Source organism: Micropterus salmoides, unplaced genomic scaffold (genome assembly GCF_014851395.1).
Source record: "Micropterus salmoides isolate LMB-PRFRI ecotype aquatic unplaced genomic scaffold, ASM1485139v1 Ms_hic_scaffold_20, whole genome shotgun sequence".
Lineage (NCBI taxonomy): Eukaryota > Metazoa > Chordata > Actinopteri > Centrarchiformes > Centrarchidae > Micropterus > Micropterus salmoides.
In genome coordinates, this window is record NW_024041151.1 from 4461134 (window position 1) to 4482776 (window position 21643).

General features: G+C 38.0%; 1 protein-coding gene across 1 annotated transcript in view; it reads left to right on the plus strand.

Annotated features, from left to right (window-relative positions):
- The first annotated feature begins 331 nt into the window (after positions 1-331).
- LOC119914969 (electrogenic sodium bicarbonate cotransporter 4-like) overlaps positions 332-21643 on the plus strand; it is a 34057-nt gene continuing 12745 nt past the window's right edge. The window contains exons 1-18 of the mRNA XM_038734514.1: positions 332-453; positions 700-860; positions 2064-2219; positions 2404-2505; positions 5310-5365; positions 10271-10428; positions 10520-10607; positions 10701-10855; positions 11891-12016; positions 12098-12272; positions 13533-13666; positions 13752-13932; positions 14049-14139; positions 16050-16108; positions 17064-17255; positions 18051-18164; positions 18405-18518; positions 20582-20743. Coding sequence (XP_038590442.1) covers positions 401-453; positions 700-860; positions 2064-2219; positions 2404-2505; positions 5310-5365; positions 10271-10428; positions 10520-10607; positions 10701-10855; positions 11891-12016; positions 12098-12272; positions 13533-13666; positions 13752-13932; positions 14049-14139; positions 16050-16108; positions 17064-17255; positions 18051-18164; positions 18405-18518; positions 20582-20743 — 2277 coding nt within the window. The 5' untranslated portion in view covers positions 332-400. The remainder of the gene's footprint in view (positions 454-699; positions 861-2063; positions 2220-2403; positions 2506-5309; positions 5366-10270; positions 10429-10519; positions 10608-10700; positions 10856-11890; positions 12017-12097; positions 12273-13532; positions 13667-13751; positions 13933-14048; positions 14140-16049; positions 16109-17063; positions 17256-18050; positions 18165-18404; positions 18519-20581; positions 20744-21643) is intronic.

Here is a 21643-nt window from a genome sequence, read left to right on the forward strand (position 1 = left end):
TTGTACGATAAAGAGATTTTAGAAAAGATGAAGATTCTACAAAACCATTAACAAATTGGTATACCGGGTAAATTAACCTGTTTTTATATTTTAAAAGCCTCGTTTTGTTTGAAATTTTATTTAAATGTCTTTTTTTTATTTTTCCCTATGTTGCTTTTCTGTTTTATTTAAAGCACTTTTAATTGCCTTGTTGTTGAAATGTGCTACACAAATAAACTTGCCTTTTATCTTTCTGCTTTTCAGGTTGTTTTATGTAAGTTTCCTCTGTCTGTGAATTTAATGGAAATCTGACTCTGTCTCTTGTTTGGCCTACATTTATGCAGTGTCCCCTGCAGCAGAGCGGCTGCGCCACTTACTGGCGGAGGATGACACCACCCCAACACCCACAATATTCACTGAGATGGACACACTACAGCAAGAGGGGGGCGAGTTAGAGTGGAAAGAGTCTGCAAGGTACACACACGGAAATACACACAAACATACCGGTGTCAGAGTGTCAGAGCTTTCATTATTTTAGGATTTGGGTCACTTTTGATGGATTTAGAGGTTGAGGGTTAGATATGAGACATCATGGGTGCTGGGTGACGGGGCTTTAACACATAACAGCATCCTGCTGGCTGGACAAATCAATCATTCATTCAAATTACACCTCTTAATTTACTGAATTCCAGAGCCAACCCACTTTTCCCCTCTCTGTAGGTGGGTGAAGTTTGAGGAGAAGGTGGAGGAGGGAGGAGAAAGATGGAGCAAGCCTCATGTCTCCACACTGACCCTCCACAGCCTGTTTGAGCTCAGGACCTGTCTGCAGACAGGAAGCATCCTGCTGGACCTGGAGGGCTACTCGCTGCCACAGATCGTGGGTGAGTCCAACAGCAGTTTCTCCCCTGTTGTTTCTAGACTTCAGAACTATAACGTTCGGTTCTTTTCTAGTGTGAAAGCATTTTTTGGATGGTTTGGACTTTCAGACAATTTACAGGAAGTTCCAGTGGTTAATGAGTAAACTGGAAATAACTGAGAGAAGATGACGTAGCAATAGAAAATTAAGAATTATTTTTCTATGCACAGAGAAATGCATTAAAATAAGGATACAATTATACATTTGCTGCGACAGCTCATCTTTTGAAACTGCCGCTATGGAAGAAAATTGACACCTCTTTGGTCTATCCCCAAACGGAGGTGCAGAAATTTCTTTTCCTGCCAGCGACGATGTTCACACGAGGATGTTCATTAGGCGAATTTGAACCAGCCTCGAGTTGAGTTTGTGCTGCAGTTAGTAATGCCATAATAATAACAATATAGTGGCATGGATATGCATCTGTTCATTCATTCATGTCAAGGCCAAAGAGTATTGTCAAAGCTAGCCGCTGAATTGGCAACATGATGATGTCCAACTCACGTCCGTTTACAAACCAATCAATGTCAAGGTTAAGGAGATGCAGCCCACATAGATGATGAAGACAGGACGCAATGTCATGTAAAGTTCTTCAGTATGCTCACAGAATTGCAATTTGAAACCAAACCAAAACTATTTTATCAAAAATATGACCTTTGGTGCAGACCTTGGTGCAGACTTTCAGGTGTAAAGGCCCTTAGATTGAAGTCCAATGGTCCAGACAGCAGTACGTTCCATTCCTTTCATAGTCCATGTGGTAGGCACATGTAGCGTTTCAAAAAGAGGGTTTATTTAACAAACTCTTCCTGTGTCTGTCTCCTGTTTGCTGCTGAGCAGGTCATATACCATGGCTTTATCAAAGCTTTTTCTGTTGGAAATGTTGTTGGGAAAAGCAGATTTTGCAAGACGCAAAACCAAAACAATAAGCGAAAACAGGCTAAGAAACTGGATTTTATACATTTGTGTTCAAAGTTCTTTCTGTATCCGGATCACAACCATCTGCAATTCATTTTACAGTTTTGGAGCTCAAGCTGAGCCTCTTGTCTTTTTTGAATTGCACTGCGGGAGAATTAACTTGACATGTGCAAAAATGATGTTTAGTTACCTTAGAAGTGGTTTAGTCCATGCAAAATTACCTTTATTTCAACTGGGCTGTAAACTTTGACTCCAGATGAGATTGTGGATCGGCAGATAGCTGATGGTCTCATTCCTCCGGATCTGAAGGAGAAGATCAGCTTTGTGTTGCTCAGGAAACACCGTCACCAGACCAAGAAACCAATCCACCGCTCGCTGGCAGATATAGGAAAGTCCTCCAACACTGCTTCCAGTAAGTTTGTGCGCCACTTGTATGCATTTTCAACTACCAATCAGCAATCACAGTAAAGTGATCTAACCTTCTAATTAATGACTAATGCTGCCTTTGTTTTCTGCCACGTTGATCACCGCCTTACCTTGTAAAATCACCTCTTCGGTGCTCATCGTTTTCACATCTGCTGCTGCTGCTCTGTCAGACCGTAGTCCTCAGGTTAATCATAGTACTAGTTCAGCTTCTGGCATCCACCGCTCCACAGAAGACCTACGCTCTCGGCAGTCAAGCAACCTCAGCCACCTGCGTGAGTCTAAACACACCACACACACATGAATGCACCACGGGTTTGGTTACGTTTAAGATATTATATAAACAAAAGATGTAATAAGATTAGAAATAGCCTACCATACATTGTTAAAGGTTAAAACACTGGTTCCTGACATTATTGACCCGTGACTTATCACGTTTCACAGTTCCACCCTTATTTAAGGTGGTTTCCTTTAAATAACTGTTCAGCACACAAAGAGGTAAAATTATCTAGCAAATATGAAAACAGACCAAAACTCTATATAAAGTACTTAGTAACTAGCTAACTGTATATAAAGTAGTTAAACTAGCTACGAATTGAATCTAGCTAACTGTATATAAAGTAGTTCAAACTAGCTAACTGTATAAAGTAGTTTCAACTACCTAACTGTATAAAATAGTTTACAGTATATAAAGTAAACTAGCTAACTGTATAAAGTAGTTTACAGTATATAAAGTAAAGTAAACTAGCTAACTGTATATAAAGTAGTTTCAACTAGCTAACTGTATAAAGTAGTTTACAGTATATAAAGTAAACTAGCTAACTGTATAAAGTAGTTTACAGTATATAAAGTAGTTAAACTAGCTAGGAATTGAATCTAGCTAACCGTATATAAAGTAGTTCAAACTAGTTAATAGAATATAAAGTACATCAAACTAGCTATCTGTATATAAGTAGTTCAAACTAGCTAACTGTATATAAAGTAGATCAAACTAGCTATCTGTATATAAAGTAGTTCAAACTAGCTAACTGTATATAAAGTAGATCAAACTAGCTAACTGTATATAAAGTAGTTAAAACTATCTAACTGTATATAAAGTAGATCAAACTAGCTAACTGTATATAAAGTTGTTCAAACTAGCTAACTGTAACTTATATAAAGTAATTTAAACTAGCTAATTGTATATAAAGTAGGTTAACAAGCGGACTGTATATAAAGTAGGTCAATATAGCAAACTGTATAAAGTAGTTAAAACTAGCTAACTGTATATAAACTAGTTAACAGTATAAAGTAAATCAATCTAGCTAACCATATATAAGCAGTTCAAACTAGCTAACTGTATATGAACTAGTTCAAACTAGCAAATGAACTAGTTCAAACTAGATAACAGTATAAAGTAAATCATACTAGCTAACCATATAGAAAGCCGTTCAAACTAGCTAACTGTAACTTATATAAAGTAATTTAAACTAGCTAATTGTATATAAAGTAGGTTAACTAGCGGACTGTATATAAAGTAGTTCAAACTAGCAAACTGTAACTATATAAACTTATATAACAGTATATAAAGTAGATCAAACTAGATAACTGTATATAAAGTAGTTCAACTACACTTTTCAGATATACGTCATTTTAAAATATAACGTTACAGACAGAAATCATTTGTTGTTGTCATCAACAACTCACATGTGTGTTCTATCAATCCCAGGTGTTATCTTGTTAAAATGTGGAACGACTTCAGTATAATTTCACTTTGAAGGAAAGGTGCGCATTGTTTCATTTGTCCCTACTGTGCGGGACGGATGAAACACAGGGGTGGGACTGAAGAAACACAACGATATACATAAAATAGTTTGTTATTCTTGTATTTAGAAAGCTTGACACTGCCCTTCTTAATACGTAATTGAAAACTCATTATGTCCTTTTTTTAATAAAAATAGAAATATGAAAAGTAAATATAACTTAGCTAGCTAACTAGAAAATCTAACAGCTAATGCACATTTGGATTAGATATTGGCAGCCTGTTTTCCTGGTCTACTGTGAAGACCCTGTTATTTGGCTGGTGAGCATCCTGGTGGTCCAGCCTGCAGCCTAGTGGACTCTGACCCCCTCCCGTCGTATTTAAATAAGGTAGAATGGCTGTTGGGACGATTGAAACACCTCTTTAAATCGTCCCAACAGTGACTCTTGGCGTTAAAACTTCACTAGCTTCTAAACTGTAAAACTTTGACATTTAAAACTTCATGTGTTAAAGTACTAACTAATCTTTTATGTGATCATGACCATGGCACATGGAACAATAAACACAACTCATCATTCAAAAAAAAGATCGCTTGAGTGAATTTAGTTTCCGTGATTGACAGGAAAGTGTGACGTATCCACCTGATTTTTCTCGGTTCTGTTACTGTGGACTGTATGTGCTGAGGTAGTTTGGCGTATCAGACTTGTATGGGCTTAGAGAAAATCGCTGTGTTTCATTGGTCCCGCGTTTCAATCGCCCCGGCTCTCCACTACTTCTTCCACCAAGATACACACTCAATATTTGCAGCTATTTAACAAATTTCTCTAAGACAAAACTCTCTCTTTCTAAACTTCTCGGGTATTTCTATATTTTTTTTCAACACTGATCCCAGCTAACCCCCCTCACTGCATGATGTGTGTATAGACTTGTCACGAATACATAATATGTGTTTACTTTAGAGATTTTGGTCCTATTGTGTGCGCCTTTGCTAATTCATGTTGTGAATCTATCTGGGTGAAGAGGATTATGAAAGGATTTATTTTCTCTCTCTGTGCTATGTTCTTGTTCTCTTTTTGTTCGATTTGTATTTGTGGTATTTGTTCCCAAATATGCTTTGAGTTAAAATGAGTCATTAAAATATAATCCTCCACAGAAACAAGTGGTCATGGTGACGTTCTAGCACACACTGTGGACTGCTCTCTCTGTTGCATCTCAGCTGAATAAAAGTCCACTGAGACACAACTCAAAACGCATAGAAACCCCTGTTTCTTTCTTTTTATACAACATAACATGTCACACTGTGTGTTTTAAATATTAAAGTGAGTGGTTCATTTACAGATGCTGCCCAGAGCCGAAGCATGAATGACATTTCAGACACACCGAGCACAGACCAGGTAACTTTTATGTTCATGCTTCATGTGTGTTTGTAACTGTGGATTTGTGTGCACTAAGGCTGGAAATATTCTACATTTATATTTTATATTCTTATTTTCAACAACTGTGTCTCTCAGCTCCAAGCCCTTTGGTTCCTACTTGAAAACGTAAATCTTTTTTAAAAAACAAACAAACTCACAAATATAAAGTTTCATGTTTAAAAAGGCTCAGTAATTTCCTCAAACAGCTGTTCACTGTAGTTTCTATCAAAAATTACTCAAATCGGATAAAGTAGTAGGCGGCTGCGACCCAAGAACTAGAGCAGGTCATCCACTAATCACTGTGTTGGCAGTTCATGTGTCCTTGGGCGAGGTCATTCCTCTTACATGGTCGCTTGCTGGTGAATGAGAGGCTAATTGTAGCGCTTTGGATAAAAGCATCCTTCTACCATTTAGTGCATTTGTTGGGGACTATTTTCAGCGGCGGATGAATCCACATGTGGCGCTCTAGTGAGTATTTGTGACAGCAGGACGGTGCATGTAGGACTCAGTGAGAATAAACTACAGTGTTTGTGTTCATGGTGATGTACAAACATGTGACCCAGTGCAGCAGTGAGGCTCACTGATGGGTTTTAATAGTTTCTGGACAACAATGGAGCTCTACGGCTCAGAGGAAGAGAGATATCACACACAGGACTTGTTAGGAGATACGTTCACTGCTGGTTTTGTTTTGTTTTTTATGCGATTTATTCACAGTAAGAATAAAATGCACCTTTAAAGCATTCATTATGTCAAATGATGAAATCAGTTTATGGTTCATGAGAAATTAAGTTAATTTGTAGAAACACTTATACAACTTATGTATACATATTATACAAAAGCAACACCACTATTTTGTCATGGAAATATGTTGCCTTTACAGATAAAGGGTCAGTTCGCCCACATCTCATACTGTAGACATATTTTTCTACTTAATCCCTAGTGGTATGTAGTTTTGCAAATAGTTGTGAACTGCCCTTTAGAGGCCCTCAAACTGCGGGTGGTGGGGCCCTCAATATAGCAGTTCCTGCCAAAGTTAGAAAGGTTTTGTTTATTTCATATGAGAGATTTCAGTTTTTGACACAAACTTCCATTCACCAATCAGGATTTAGCAACAGCTGTGGAGTAGTTGCTCATGTTTGGAAACCGAAACCGTCCAGTTTGAAGTTTTCATTTCTTAATTTTTAATACCTATGATGTTGTCAAAGAAAGTACTGTTTTTTAAAAGAATTTCAACAGAAAACAGAAAGAAATCAACATATTTTAAGTGTTGTATTACACTTTTTAATAAACTAGTTTGGGTTAAGCTCCAAAAACACTGGGTCCTACATTTCCCAGGCAAGTTAACAGCATCTCTTCATTAAACCCGACCTGCCAGGTAAATGCCCCACATCTCTCAGACTCCACATCCCCAGTTTGTATCATCAACCAACCTGATAACATCACTATGACATCATCAGGGTTATTTTTCTCAGACTTGACAAAGCTGCTCCATACATACAAGAAGTACGCGTTATGACGAGTAAACTGATGTGTAAAATAAAATATCTACGGCTTGTACACAGTCAGTGCCTGCACGTACTGTAGAAACACAGTCACTGTCTGAGCTGTTGTTGATTTGTAATCAGCTATTCTCCTGTTGCCTGTGGGAAAATAACGCTGGATTATATCAGTTCTGCTCACAGTTAACAGATGGCATATGTGACACATTCCCTCTCCATTTCTCAGGTTGTGTTTGTGTTTTGTGAAAGTTGAGCCTTGTTTTATGAGAAGGTGTACAGAGTCGTCAGAACTACTAAACCCCTCTAATCCACACAGTCTGCTAGCTGAGCTGCGACTTTGTGTTTGTGCATGTACCTGCATGGGTATTTGTACTTATGATTGTGCATTTGTGTGCAGAATTTTAAGCTTCTGTTGTTTCCCCGAGCTTAATTGTTTGAACCGCTCCCACCAAAAAAGTACGACAATGAAGTTACGGTTTCAGTCACTTGCTTTTTCTTGTGATTTGTATGTGAGGTTCTGTTTTGCTGTATACTGTATTAATTGTTAACCAGCAGCAGTAATTTGTGTGTGTTTGTGTTTGTAAATCGGATAAATATCTTTACAAGAACTTCAAAGGGAGCAGGAAAAGACGTCGTGCATGTGACCCCTGAGTCTGCTTTAATCATTTGTTCACAGAAGCTGGCATGGCACCTCCAGCTTTCTTTGATCCGACGGTTCTGACCCATATGCGCACTCACACACACTCATCATAACATGTAATGCCTACTGCCAGAGTATAAAACTACTACACTTACGACAGTATAGCTGCAGGTGGAAACTAAAACTTAGAGCGAGTGAGTACTCTTAAATTAGTTGATGTTAAGAGAGATTGAAATGTCTTGTTTACGGTTGCGTAGGACCAAGAGAGTGAAAGAGGACCGGTTGGTGAATTGACTCTGAAAGCGGCATTAACAGATTATGAAGAGATTTTAATTTAAGCACCCACCACTCCACTGCCACGTGCTTCCTTAGTGAGGAGGAGGAGGAGGAGGAGAGTTACAACACAGTGTTGTGGGATTTTATACTGTATGTAATTCCAAAATTTCAATTGGATGTGTTTGTGCCCCTGATACTGTGGGAAACAAAGCCAGCCAACAGCTCTGCAGAGGTGGAGGAAGGTTCCAGGGCCTTTATCCTTTAAAATACTAACGGGGTGGCGGTGGAGCAGTGGATAAGACCGGGGTACGATTCCCACTGCCACACATCACCAGTGTGTCCCTGAGTGAGACACTTAACTCGTAGTGGCTCAAGAGGTGTGCGACCTCTGATCATTTGTAAGTCACTTTGGATAAAAGCGTCAGCTAATTAAAAGTAATACCACACTGTAAAAAGACTTCGCTACAAGATCTGCAAGTATGATCAGCTAAATGGCCCATTTCAGACATACAGTACAGTATGTTATATTACTGGATTACAATTATTGATTGATTGATTGATTTCTTTATTTTGAACGTTTAAAAGAGAAACAAACAAAAACATTTTCAGAGACCCTTTTCTCTATACAGATTGTTTCTGGCCCCCAAACCTCTGCACAGTAATTTAAATACTGTAACACCAGTGAGCAAAACAAAATGTGGAGTGATAGTGTTATGTGTGGGATTCCCACAGATCTTGTCGTCTATAATCACTCCAAGGGATTTATTTTAGTATACTCTTATTATGTTGACACCTTCTAACTGCATCTAAGCTTGATTGATTGTTTTACAATTGCCGAATATCATGGATTTATTTTGGCTCAAATTAATTATTACTTGATAACTTATTTACTCATTACTTTAAGGTTGAAACTGGTAAATGTGGAACTCACTACTACTATATGTGTACTTCATCTGCTGGTAGCTTGTTAATTTCCCCCGTAGGGGTCAATAAAGTTTTATCTTAATCTTTAACATTAAATTATAATGTATTTTATTATATGTTGTTTTATTAATCTGAATCTGTAAAGTAAATATTAAGTTAAGCAAATAGTTGTCTTATTCTTCTATTATGCTTATATAACTTGCATTTGTTTATTCCATTTTTATATATTCCTACATTTATTTATGTCAACTGTATGTTTGTCTACGTGTAGCACCTTATCATCAAAGCAAATTCCTCATATGTGTAAAACAGTACTTGGCAATAAAGCTCCTTCTGATTCTGATTCTGAAATTATAGTTATTAGAAGAAGACTAGAAGTATAAAATAGAAAATTGAAAGTACAAGTACCTCAAAATGGGACAGGACAGTACTTTCCACCACAACAAGAATGAGCAGAGAAATGGCGACTTAATGAGCTTTCAGACTAAAAACATGACTGTATTAAAAGAACACAAGGAGCTGCTTTGGAAGGCTATGTTGTTTCAGGTACCGGTGAGACAAAGAAATACGATCCAGGAAGTCCAGTTTTAGTAACAGAGCCACGAATTTGAAGGCAAATCAGATGTAAAAACACTGCACAATATTATATATTACAACGAAGGGTTTTACTTATTATTTTTCTTGAAAAATATTACAGCAGCAAGCATTTAATAATTTAAATTGCAAAAAATATAGCGTTACAAATAATCCACCAGGAATGTGCTCTTGCACTATTTGATTGGCCAATGGATCAACTTGCCGGATGACGATGCATTGTGTTAAACTACTGAGCATCGCCGGACCATATCGTCACCTGCTGTTTGTCTGACTGAGGCTTTAACTTTAGCACCATGAGCAAAAGTAGGAGATACAGTATGATATATGCAGTAAAAAGACTAGGCCATGCTGTGGGAACATGAACATGGCAATCCATCCAATAACTACTGAATCAACAACATGTTCCTCACCAAAGTAAACTGGATTCATCCTCCGGGAACCATGAATGTTGGTACCAAATGTTGTGCCAGTCCATTTAGCAGATTTTGAGATATTTCACTGGATAAATGAAAAGGTTAAATGCAAGTGGATCTAGATGAAAAGTCAGGATTCATCCTCTGGGGACCTTGAATATTTGTACCTGATTTCATGATCAATCTATCAAGTATTTGTCAAGACATTTCACTCTGGAAGTGGTGGACCAAAATACTAACCATCCTTAAAAGGTTTAAGTGAAGAGCAGACGTAATGGGAGAAAGAAATTCTGTGCACCTTAAAGAGGCGCTATGTTGTAGCTTTTGTCTAAAATCCTGTATATCATTTTCAGCCAACCGCTGCAACTAAACACCACTTGATGTCACCAGCAGACACGATCTGATTATCCAACGGTACAAAGTAAACGCCAGTTGATCATGGCACACATAAGCAGCTAGGAAATGTCCGCTGCTGTGCAACATGTGATTTTATACTCACCTGCTGCCTCCTTCTGTTTCCCCTCTCGTCCGCCAGCTGAAGAACAAGTTCATGAAAAAGATTCCTCGTGATGCCGAAGCCTCCAATGTCCTGATCGGTGAGGTGGATTTTCTGGACAAACCCTTCGTCTCTTTTGTACGTTTGGCTCAGGCCACGACTCTGGGAGGCCTCACCGAGGTCCCTGTGCCGACAAGGTGGGGGTGTCTCTCATGTCTCCCTGTGAATCTCTCTCTGGAGTGTGGGGGTTCTTGCATTAATAAGCCTCTGGACCTTCTGTTCTGACAGGTTTCTCTTCATCTTGCTGGGTCCTCCGGGCAAAAGCAAGTCCTACAATGAGATTGGCAGAGCTATCGCTACGCTCATGGTGGATGATGTAAGTGACTGCCACTGTCCCACACCGATAGGCCACACTCATTAACGCATTCAATGGATTACTTTGATTTGTATTTCTATGCCTTCCTGTCAGCTGTTCAGTGATGTTGCCTATAAAGCAAGGGACCGTGAAGACCTGATCGCAGGTGTCGATGAGTTTCTGGATGAGGTGATTGTCCTCCCACCAGGGGAATGGGACCCAAAGATACGTATCGAACCTCCCAAGAAGGTTCCATCAGCAGAAATGAGGCATGTACTTAATCACATTTAAACATGTAATAACTGAATTTGTTCGCCACTTGTTTGCAGTGGAAACAAGCAGTTACAGAGACTTTTAAACTTCTGTTGTTTCCCTGAGCTAAGCTGTTTGAACAGCTCCCCCAAAAAGTACGAAAATGATTTTACAGTTTCAGTCCCTTGCTTTTTCTTTTCTCCTCTCCTCCCATTGTTTTAATGGGTGGTGATGGTTCAGTGGATAAAACACATGCCTTTGGTGTGAGAGAGCCGGGTTCAAATCCACTTAAGCAAGACACTTAACCCCTAGTTGCTCCAGAGGCGTGCGACCTCTGACATATATAGCAATTGTAAGTCGCTATGGATGGAAATTAAATAGGGTGCTCTCTATGTCCATAAGCACGTGGCACAATACTCATTTTCCGTTTGAAAAGACAGTTGCAGATCAAATATGAGGATCAAATATGGAAGACAAGAGTCTGCTTGCACAAAAAAACTGCATCGTGTTGGGTGGATGGAAAACATGGAAAAAGAGTGTTGAATAAAGATGGTTAAGTTGATTTCAGCTCTTAGTGTTTGTATGTGGGTGTTTTTATGGGAATATGGATATTTCAGATCAATTTGAGAAACGCCTGTGATCATGTTTCACATTTTATCGTATGTCGTACACAGGTAATGGTCTTGACCAGGGTCTCGTCCTCATTTGGTCTTGGTGTTAACTTGGTCTCAACCCCTCAAATTCTTGGTCTTGTCTTGGTCTTGATACATCCTGGCTTGTCTGGAATTGTTCTTTGTTTGGGTGGTCTTGACTAGAGAACGCTGAGAGAACAGTTTAACAGTGAGCTGAAAGGCACTTATAAAGCTCCAGAAAGTCAAGAGGAACTGCAGATTCAACTGATAATTCTCTGTAGGTTCATGATTCTGAGCTTTCACATCATTACATTGTCTTCCCATTCATGTCCACACGTCTCCAGACTACTTCTTGACAAGTACCTCAAGTAAGTCCTGTCCAACCCCTGACGGCTTGTTCTGTCTCCATGTGTGCCACAGAAAGTCAGTGCTGAACCTGAACGAGCTGGGTCAAATGAACGGCTCGGCCGGCGGGGCGGCTGGAGGAGAAGACGATGAGCTTCCAGCGCCACATGAGCTTGGAGAGGAGCTGAAATTCACTGGGAGGTATGAGAGGACCGGAGATCTGCGTTGCAGTTGCATCCTGGTTCTGTCATCTTAACAATGTGCTCATCTTTGTTTTAACAGGTTTGGAGGTGGATTGTGGCTGGACATCAAACGGAAGATCCCTTGGTATTGTAGTGATATCTACGATGGCTTCCATATCCAGTCTCTCTCTGCTGTGGTCTTCATCTACCTGGGCTGCATCACCAATGCCATCACCTTTGGCGGACTGCTAGGGGACGCTACCGACAATTACCAGGTCTTCATAAAGACTACAACTAGGGGTGTCACGAATTTGAAAATGAGCTTTCGATTTCGACCTTCTCTCCTGCATACTTGTGTGTATCCGAAGGAAAAAACAAATTTCAAAGACGAGGCTGCGTAGCTTATCGGCAACTTGTGCCGGAGTCGAAAATGTATCTGCAGGATAAGAACACAGGAGGACGCAGTAGTAACGTTGCATGAACAAAGACTTTTTTTCTCTTCTGTATGCATTTTTCTGTGACTGTGGAAAACATGATGGCATTGGGAGAAACCACTTCTGTTACATCCCTCAGCAAGGCTAAAATAATCAAAGAGTCAAGGTGTTGCAAATAAAATATTAAGTTTATTAAACAAACTATGAAAAAAAATTGGATTAAAAATCCAAGCCAAATCAACCCCAAATACTCAAAACAAAGTCTGATGGGCTGCAAAAGAAAGGGAAGCCCTCCAGACCAGCCCACAAAGGGCCATAGGGTCTGGAGTCTCCCCCACCCCTAAACCTAAACCTAACCAAACAGACATTAAGCCACGAAAACAAGACTTCCAGAGTCATCAGAACAGTCAAATAACAAGAATCTACAAAAACACAGATCACAAACAAACTGCTGCGGCCGCAGCAGAAAGGCGTAGAAGAGTCCGAAACAAGGATCTCACCCCCACTTTATTGGCTCTTCCGTCAGTCAGACCAGACGTGATCCACCTGAGGGAAGAACAGAAGACATCATGACACTAAACAAGCCCGCTCCATCACATACTACAGTTCAGATAACCCACAAGGCCATGCTTCCTAAAACGGAGCTGGTGGCTTTGTACGTGTGGTTGTAAAGAACCCTTCTGCCCTCTGGTGACTCTTCTTATTGTTTTTATGTTTAACAGTTTTTCGACTGGTGAAATAAGTTATTGTTATTACTTTTTAAATTAATTATTTATATTTGACCATATGGCCTTTTCGTGGTACACACAAAAAGTAGGGCTATATGATTGTATCACACTTTCTTTTCAAAGAAGACCATTGTCAGGGCATAAAACAAGTGATATGTTGATCTTTGCCAATCAAGACTGGATAGTCTAACGATGCTAAAACCTGGAAACCACACTATTTTATTTGCTCTGGGAGATGCTGAAGAAAATGTTTAAATCAAAACTCCAATCGTTGATTTGGAGAATCGTGACACCCCTAACTACATAATGCACAAACCTAGAATATGTACACAGTTGACCTCACGTCTCTGTCTGTTCCTGATCTTTTCCAAAGGGCGTGATGGAGAGTTTCCTTGGCACTGCTTTAGCAGGGACAGTCTTTTGTCTGTTTGGTGGGCAACCTCTCATCATCCTCAGTTCAACTGGACCCATTCTCATCTTTGAGAAACTGCTTTATGAATTCAGCAAGTAAGACGCGCACAAGAGAAAGCACCCAAATGTGAACTGCACAAATAACCAGATAGGTGATGTAAGCACTTGTCTCTCTTCACAGGAGCAATGATATAGACTACATGGAGCTGCGTCTGTGGATTGGCCTTCACTCTTGTCTGCAGTGTTTGCTGCTGGTGCTCTCAGACGCCAGCTACATTATCAAGTACATGACCCGCTTCACAGAGGAGGGTTTCTCCAGCCTCATCTCCTTCATATTCATCTCTGACGCCATTAAGAAGATGGTAGATAACATGTTGTCACGTGGAACGGACGAACACTTTCACACAGACACAAGCTCAAGATCTACAAATTAACTGCACAACACTTAACACAAGATAAAACTGGCTGTATTTCACAGGTTGGAGCTTGGAAGTATTACCCAATCAACCGTGGCTTCAAACCTGACTACATCACTGCCTATAAGTGCGAATGCATCGCACCAGACCAGGGTGAGCCGTCAAACTCTTGTTTTGTTGTTTTACATGTTCTGGAATAACTTTATTTAGAGATGGAGCTTGTTAGAGACATTTCCCACCATACTACTAGGAATAGTTAAAAAGTTTGGAAAATTTGCTTTGTGTGAGAGTGAGATGAGAAGATGGATATCAACCTCAAGTCTGTGCACTAAGGAGCTGGAGTCAGGACGTGATTAGCCTAGCTTAGCATAAAGACTGCTAGCCTGGCTTTGTAAAGTACAGAAGTACACCTCTAAAGCTCACTAATTAAAACATGGTTTCTCGTTTGTTTGAGTCGTACCCCACCTGAAACTTAAAAATGACAGTTTGTGGTTTATAGTGATGTTACATGATTGGCGAACAACAGCCAGTTTGTTCTGCTGTGAAGTTCTAGCTACAAAACAGCTACAAAACCCCCGAAAACCACAAATTTTAGTTTTATATTCCTGTTTATGGAAACATTTAAATAATATTCTTGTTAATTAGTGAGCTTAAGAGGTGCTTTGATCCTAAGAATAAATGTTTTGTGTATTTTTGAATTTTGAACCCTGCTTCCAATCTGTAGGCTAAGCTAGGCTAACCAATTTGTGACTCCAGGATTGGTTTTAATTTTCTCATTTCGAATAAGTGTCTCACAAAATGTCAACCTGTTCTATTAATGACGTGACGTAATTTGACATGAACAGCTACAGGATTTGTCAGTTTGATTAGATGCAAAAATGTTTGTTCTTTACTCTGTGATGATTTGTGTATCTTGTCTGTTTCTGCCTCATTTTTGGGATGCTGTCTGATGAAGTGAGTACGCACATTTCAACTCTGGTAGAGCATGTTTGAACAATGTTTAAGTGACTTAATTAGAAGAATACTCCACCAAAGATGTGCTTTTAGCAAACACTCACTGCCTGTCTGAAAATCTGTAGGGAACTGAAAATGTCAAAAAGGTTTCAATGATCTTAAGTATTCCTTTAGAACGTTAAATATCCTAACTAAGCAACAGTTAAATTTAAAGGTCAGCATCCTTAGTGACTGTTTATTAACAGGTTAAAAGACAGACCACACTAAGAGCGATAACAATAACTATAAATAAATAATATTTAAAATTGTTCTAACTCAAATGTACATGTAAATTAACAATAGAAACACTGACAGCAAATCAAAATAATTTTACCTTAGACATACCCCCCACAGTCTTTGGCGTTGGGGTCTCGTAGGGTCGTTACTGATGTCCTCTTTGAAGATTACCAGAATGCCATACAAAAGTATGAATAAAATGTGTCGACATCTCTCGTAACAGAGTCTCCTACCTCTTCTTGTCTTTGAAGAATTTCACAAACCGATATACTTCTGGTTTTCTTTTTGTTTCTCTGCGCAATGCACAGCTGTAACATGTCATCAAATCCATTTTCCTACGCAGGCGGAGCGCGCAGTGTGTGCATGGGGCCACACATTACAGAACGTTCTCGAATTTTATAGTTATTCTTGTTAATGTGGACGGCCTTTAACACTGAAAAACCTGCTTCATCAGGACTGTGTGGTTTGATCAGATTTGCTCGAAGGTGTCATCAGATTTTAATTTGCGCAAACTATTTTCCAATTGAGTCTTCAAACCAGAGAGAAGAGGCCAGACAAAAGTAAAAAAGCTTTCAATCCAAACGTGCACAATGGAGCAGCTACAGAGCCAGCGTGCAGAGAGTCAGTGTTTGATACAAAAAACAATTAATAAAAATATTCCTTTAAAACCCAACATGGTTCATCAACATACATGCTGTGACATATTACGGCTCATTCACATCAGTCATTCTTTTTGATTCTGGTTCATTCATAGCAAACACTCCACTGGATTTTCATGTTACCCATGACTCATTGGGTTTCCGTCTTCTCCCTCTTGTGTTTTTGCGCTTTAGCATCTGTGCTGGGCTTGAATGTTTCAGCTCCACTCGCAGATGATAATATGACACTGTTGGTAAGTGCCAAAGACAGAAAACATCCCTCACATGAATCCTTTCTATCCTTCTTTGTGAAGTGAACTGCCAAAATTGCACTTAAGTTGCATCTCTAATTGTTTGGGGGTTTGTATTGTAAATGTTTTATACTGTAATGAACTGAAGCGGTAGTTTGACAGAAACCTGGCCCATATTTATTAAGCATCTCAGGGTAGGAAATTAGACCTCTGAGTGAGTGAGTATTTGTCATACTTTTAGAAGTAGGAGTAAAAGTATTTTATCACCTGTCTCTGCTGATAGTTAGTGGAGCTCCTTGTTCATAGCTGCCAGGAGATGGTGTGAGGACAGATGTTCTGGCAACATTGGATGACAAAGAGCTTATTAAAAGATAGTTTTGGCAAAAAACTGAATAATTTTTAGAAATGACTTGGTGAGGAGACCGCATGCTGCAGAAGAAGACTCTCCCGTTTGTTAAATTGATCCTTGTTTGCAACCAAAAGGTCGTTACCACACGCAAAAATGTTGAAGGGTCCACATTTGGTCTTAATTAAAACACTGTACAGGCCTAAAGTTACCTTCAAAAACCAGACGCTAAAATCACAAGTGCCAATACAAAAAAAAAGGAAAACCACAATAATTGGTCTAAATTTCTATTCTGTGGCACTGAAGGTTGGTGACATCACGCTGAAAGTCAGTGTAGGAAGTTCTGCTTCAACTTTTAGTGCGATTACTAGGATTGACTCTGAGATGTTTGACAAATACGGGTCTGGAAGTCCCCATGTTCTGTATTGTCTTTTCTTCTGTTATCGCTTGTCTTTTCTCTTTTTCGTGTCTGCTTCTTCTCCACCCGTCTTTCGATATTCCCTTCTCGGACCTGCTTCCCACCTTCCCCACCCCGTCTTGAACCCCTCCATCCCACCCTGTCGCCCATCTTCTCCCACTTTCCTCTTCCCCCCTTCCATCCTATCTTTGCAGTTTAACTTGACAGACCTGGACTGGAGTCAGCTCAGTAAGAAAGAGTGTGTGAAGTACGGTGGTATGCTGATGGGGAACTCCTGTAAGTATGTTCCTGACCTGGCCCTGATGTCCTTCATCCTCTTCTTTGGCACCTACTCCATGACTGTTTCTCTCAAGAAGTTCAAGTTTAGCCGCTACTTTCCAACAAAGGTAAGACAGTAGATAAGATTCAAAGACTTATTACGTTGAGTACGTTGTTTTTCCACAATGGCTTTACCCTACAGAAAAGTAAACCTGCATGTGAAATGCTAGACTCTTGTAATGTGTGCATGAAGGCATTCCAATATAAAGGAGAAGGCTGGCAATATTATTTAATTTTTATCTTATTTAATTGAAGACCAAACCAGCTGTTTGCGATCAAATATTGATCAGCTTTCTAAAATATATATCTAGATATATCTAGATATATCTAGATATATATATATATTAGTATTGTATAGTAACATTGCAGAAAACTTAATTTGCTCATCAGTAAAATAGCATTACCTACAAATTTATAGCATGGTATTTTACTCTGTGAACTGTGTGGTTAACACCAAGGGAAGCTTTATCACTTTGTCGTGTAAATGACCTCATTAACTCAGATTACAAAAATACACTTCTTTGAGCTAAATGCTAATGCCACCATGCTAACATGCTTACAATGACAAAGTTAACATTCTGCTTAAACGTTCAATAAGTGCACCATTTTAGAGTATATACTTATATTTGCTAATTAATACTAAATCCAACATACACAATCCAACAAAGCGTATTGTTGCTAAAAACTACCACGGGTTTTGTTGCCGATAAAAAGAAGAATATCTCCAGCTTCATCCTTTAAAGCTTCTGAATATCTGCAGGAAACTTCTCCTTCTCCTTATCCAAAGCTTAAACCTCTGTATCTGTACCAGAATGTCCTCTACCATGTTGTCTTCTCCTCTGCTCTCCCTGAATGTGCTCCAGCTCCGTAGCCTGATAAGTGATTTTGCCATCATCATTTCTATCCTGATCTTCTGTGGACTGGATTGCCTGCTGGAGCTCGATACCCCCAAACTGCTTGTGCCCACTGAGATCAAGGTCCACTTTTCCCTAAAATGCCGCCTTCATCTTTCATCTTTTTTTCCCTCCCAATGATGTAGTTTTTATACATTTCTAATCAGTCATTGATTTAGTGTGGATTTGTCAATGTAATGATTTTACAGAGTATATCTTCTCTTTTTTTTTGTCCTGTCTTCATTTCCACTATTTTCTTGTACATACATATGTCTCCCCTCCTCACTGTTTGTCCTCCCTTTCTCTTGGTGTGTGTGTTGGTAGCTGAGGAAGCTAATCAGTGATTTTGCCATCTTCATGTCAATCATGTCCTTTGTGGGTCTGGATATGTTGATGGGGTTAGACACACCCAAACTAATCGTTCCTACTGAGTTTAAGGTAATTAGATTTTTCTGTTTTAATGTGTGTGTGATTACAACATATTACTGCCCTACTGCATGTGTGTGTGTTTTTCTTGTGGAAAGTACTTAAGTGCTTTTACTCAGGCACTGTACTTATAACTTTGAGGTTCTTGTACCTTAGTGTACTTTCTTTACATTCTATTTCTACTCATACTACTACTACTTTGACAGCTATGGTTCCAATTTACTTTTAAGATTAAGATTTTACAATAACTAATAGCTAACGGTAAAAATAAATAGTTAAAACTAGCTATCTGTATAAAGTAATTAAAACTAGCTAAATGTATACAGTAGTTAAAACTAGTTAACTGTATATAAAGTAGTTAACAATAGTTAACGGTATAAAAAGTAGTTTAAACTAGCTAACTATATATAAAGTAGTTAAAACTAGCTAACTGTATATAAAGAAGTTAACAATAGTTAACGGTATAAAAAGTAGTTTAAACTAGCTAACTGTATATAAAGTAGTTAAAACTAGCTAACTATATTTAAAGTTAAACCAGTTAACTGTATATAAAGTAGTTAAACTAGCTAACTGTATATAAAGTAGTTAAAACTAGCTAACTATATTTAAAGTTAAACCAGTTAACTGTATATAAAGTAGTTAAAACTAGTTAACTGTATATAAAGTAGTTAAACTAGCTAACTGTATATAAAGTAGTTAAAACTAGCTAACTGTATATAAAGTAGTTAACAATAGTTAACGGTATAAAAAGTAGTTTAAACTAGCTAACTGTATATAAAGTAGTTAAAACTAGCTAACTGTATATAAAGTAGTTAACAATAGTTAACGGTATAAAAAGTAGTTTAAACTAGCTAACTGTATATAAAGTAGTTAAAACTAGCTAACTGTATATAAAGTAGTTAACAATAGTTAACGGTATAAAAAGTAGTTTAAACTAGCTAACTGTATATAAAGTAGTTAAAACTAGCTAACTGTATATAAAGTAGTTAACAATAGTTAACGGTATAAAAAGTAGTTTAAACTAGCTAACTGTATATAAAGTAGTTAAAACTAGCTAACTATATTTAAAGTTAAACCAGTTAACTGTATATAAAGTAGTTAAAACTAGTTAACTGTATATAAAGTAGTTAACAATAGTTAACGGTATAAAAAGTAGTTTAAACTAGCTAACTGTATATAAAGTAGTTTAAACTAGCTAACTATATTTAAAGTTAAACCAGTTAACTGTATATAAAGTAGTTAAAACTAGTTAAGTGTATATAAAGTAGTTAAACTAGCTAACTGTATATAAAGTAGTTAAAACTAGCTAACTATATTTAAAGTTAAACTAGCTAACTAACTTATGGAAGCGTATAGAGGACTAATTTCAAATTATCCCGCAAACTTAAAAATGAAAATGTAATCCCACAATAACATTATCATTTTCCACATATGTACATGTTATTTAGGTAAAAATGAAAATGCAATCATCCAATTTTCATTTTCATTATCACATACTTTTGTGAGCATCCTAGGACCATATTAAAATGAAAATACAGCATTTGACATTCAATTTTCTTAACCTGCTCTCAAGTGGACATTATTCAAATGCAGTTAGCAAAACACTTCCCCCAGTCTTTTGCATTTACATGTCCATGTCCTCATGGTCTTTTAATTTCAAAATTAAAATTAAAATGCCATTTCCTAACAATGAAAATGAGAAGAGCATTTGACATTTCATTTTCAAAGACTTAGTCTGCTCTATATTGGACTTTATTCAAATACAATGAGTGAAATAGCTCCCCCAGTCTATTGCATTTACATGTCCATAGTAATATAAAGTAGTTAAAACTAGTTAACTGCATATTAATTAGTTAAAACTAGTTAACTGTATATAAAGTAGCTAAAACTAGCTAGCTGTATATAAAGTTGTTAAACTAGTTATATAATTGAGATTTTTAATTTGTTTTATTAGTGCAGATGTAAAGCATTTGATTCTTTAAGATGGATGTGTGCAGTCACCTTCTCTCCTTTTTATCTTTGGCATATATTTACTATATATATATTTTTCATTATGTGTGTGTATGTGTGATCAGCCAACTCGTCCTGATCGTGGCTGGTTGGTGATGCCATTTGGTAAGAACCCCTGGTGGTGGTACCTGGCCAGCTCTGTTCCTGCACTCCTGGTCACCATACTCATCTTCATGGACCAGCAGATCAGCGCTGTCATAGTCAACCGCAAGGAAAACAAACTTAAGGTCTGAAAATACAGGACATTCTCAGAAGAAATACAAAGCTTCAAAATACATAAACCCAAACAAGCTTATTTTACAGGAAACCCATTTTAAATGTGTCAGTTGTCTTTATTATCTTAACTGGCCTGCTAACTGTTATCAGTAAATATAACATCACTTTTAAATGTAAATTAAATTTTAATATTATGTGTGTAATATTAAGTGGATTACTAATGTAATTGTTTAAAAGTGCAAACATTTTTAGAGTTACTTAACATTTAACTTTTCTCGCAGAAGAAAAAGATATAATATAAAGAAACCTAAATTTGGTCTGGACCTTGCTGCATTTTGCTTTCGACCTGTCCAAACGAATGTTCCAGTATTTGATTCAAATGCAGGTGTAGGTATGAAAGCACCCTAGGAGGTCCTCTACACCTCAAACTTGTTTACATTGAGGACCTCTAAACTGTCACAAATTACACAGCAGTCCCCCATTTGATTTGAAGATTATGTCCCACTGTCACCCATCTGATAGAATTTTGTATATTTTAGAAAAGAAAGTGTATGAAATCCACATCTAAACTAGTCATACCTTATGTCAATAGTAAAAATAAATTGTTCCCCTTCTTGCCGGCGACCCCCTGGAACCCCCTCAAGGACCCCTGGGGGTCCCCCGGATCCCACTTTGAGATCTGCGGTTCTCCACAAACTGCAATACTCTAATTCTTACTTAATGTAGAAACAAGATAAATTTGTGATAAGGCTATGTTATAGTTTTGTTGATGTCAACTACCAAATACAGAACTGGAGTTTTAATTTTTCAAAAAATAATCAGAATTTTAATATTAGTACAAAAATTTGATAAATTAAATATTAGTCCAATTTTCAGAAATTGTTCACCGCTACAATCGTGGTTAGACTTGA